This window comes from Diaphorina citri, unplaced genomic scaffold (genome assembly GCF_000475195.1).
Source record: "Diaphorina citri unplaced genomic scaffold, Diaci psyllid genome assembly version 1.1 scaffold34398, whole genome shotgun sequence".
Taxonomy (NCBI): Eukaryota; Metazoa; Arthropoda; class Insecta; order Hemiptera; family Psyllidae; genus Diaphorina; species Diaphorina citri.
The window spans coordinates 1-676 of record NW_007411730.1 but is presented as its reverse complement, the minus strand read 5'-3'; the positions used below and the strand labels follow the sequence as shown (position 1 = coordinate 676).

General features: G+C 46.2%; 1 protein-coding gene across 1 annotated transcript; it reads right to left on the bottom strand.

Annotated features, from left to right (window-relative positions):
* On the bottom strand, positions 1-623 carry LOC103523704 (double C2-like domain-containing protein beta; the record flags this gene model as incomplete). Its single annotated transcript, XM_008488725.3, has 1 exon — positions 1-623. A coding segment is annotated over one exon (623 nt), but the record flags the coding sequence as incomplete, so codon positions are not given.
* Positions 624-676: the final 53 nt, after the last annotated feature.

The following is a 676-nucleotide window of genomic DNA, read 5'->3' as shown; positions in this document are numbered from 1 at the left end:
CTAGCTGGACAGAGGTTTGATGCTCAAGTTATGAATGCCCTCATGCTTATGATCTGGATACTTCATCATGTCTACCCAATGGCGTAGTCTATCTCCCTTGCTATTGCAGCATAGTTCCAGACAGCCCAAGTAGTCATTGCTCTTCCCATAGTCCTTATCCCACACTGTAATCACTAGCGTCTGTTTACTCAGTTCGGTAATCTTCGTCTCAATGGCAAACTCTTCGTTGAAGATCGGGTTCAACGTTTTCCACTTGACGCCTGTCTTGTATTTTCGCTTGTGCAGGTCGGGTTTCAAGTAGAGTTTGATGAATGGATCGGAGAATCCGTTGCTATCCATGGGAATCAAGTTAGTACACTTGATGAGGTTCACAATCAATGCTCGCTTCTTGGTTGAGAAGCATAGCGTAAGGAAGATCTTGCCGTGTTGCCAGCATTCTTCCTCTCCCCACACCTCTTCCTCACGAGGCACAGGATAATGTTTACAAAGGTTAAGGCACAAGTCACGAGAGATATGGGGGCGCAGTCTATTCAGTGGGAACCTTGCTTCTCCTAGGAAGTCGTGTCCATACTTATCATCATCTAGCACTAAGATGTGAAGGGACTGCAGGGACAAGTCCGTCTCTGAAACGCTGTAGAACGTCAACTTTTCATGAAACTCTGGGTTGATGGTTCTC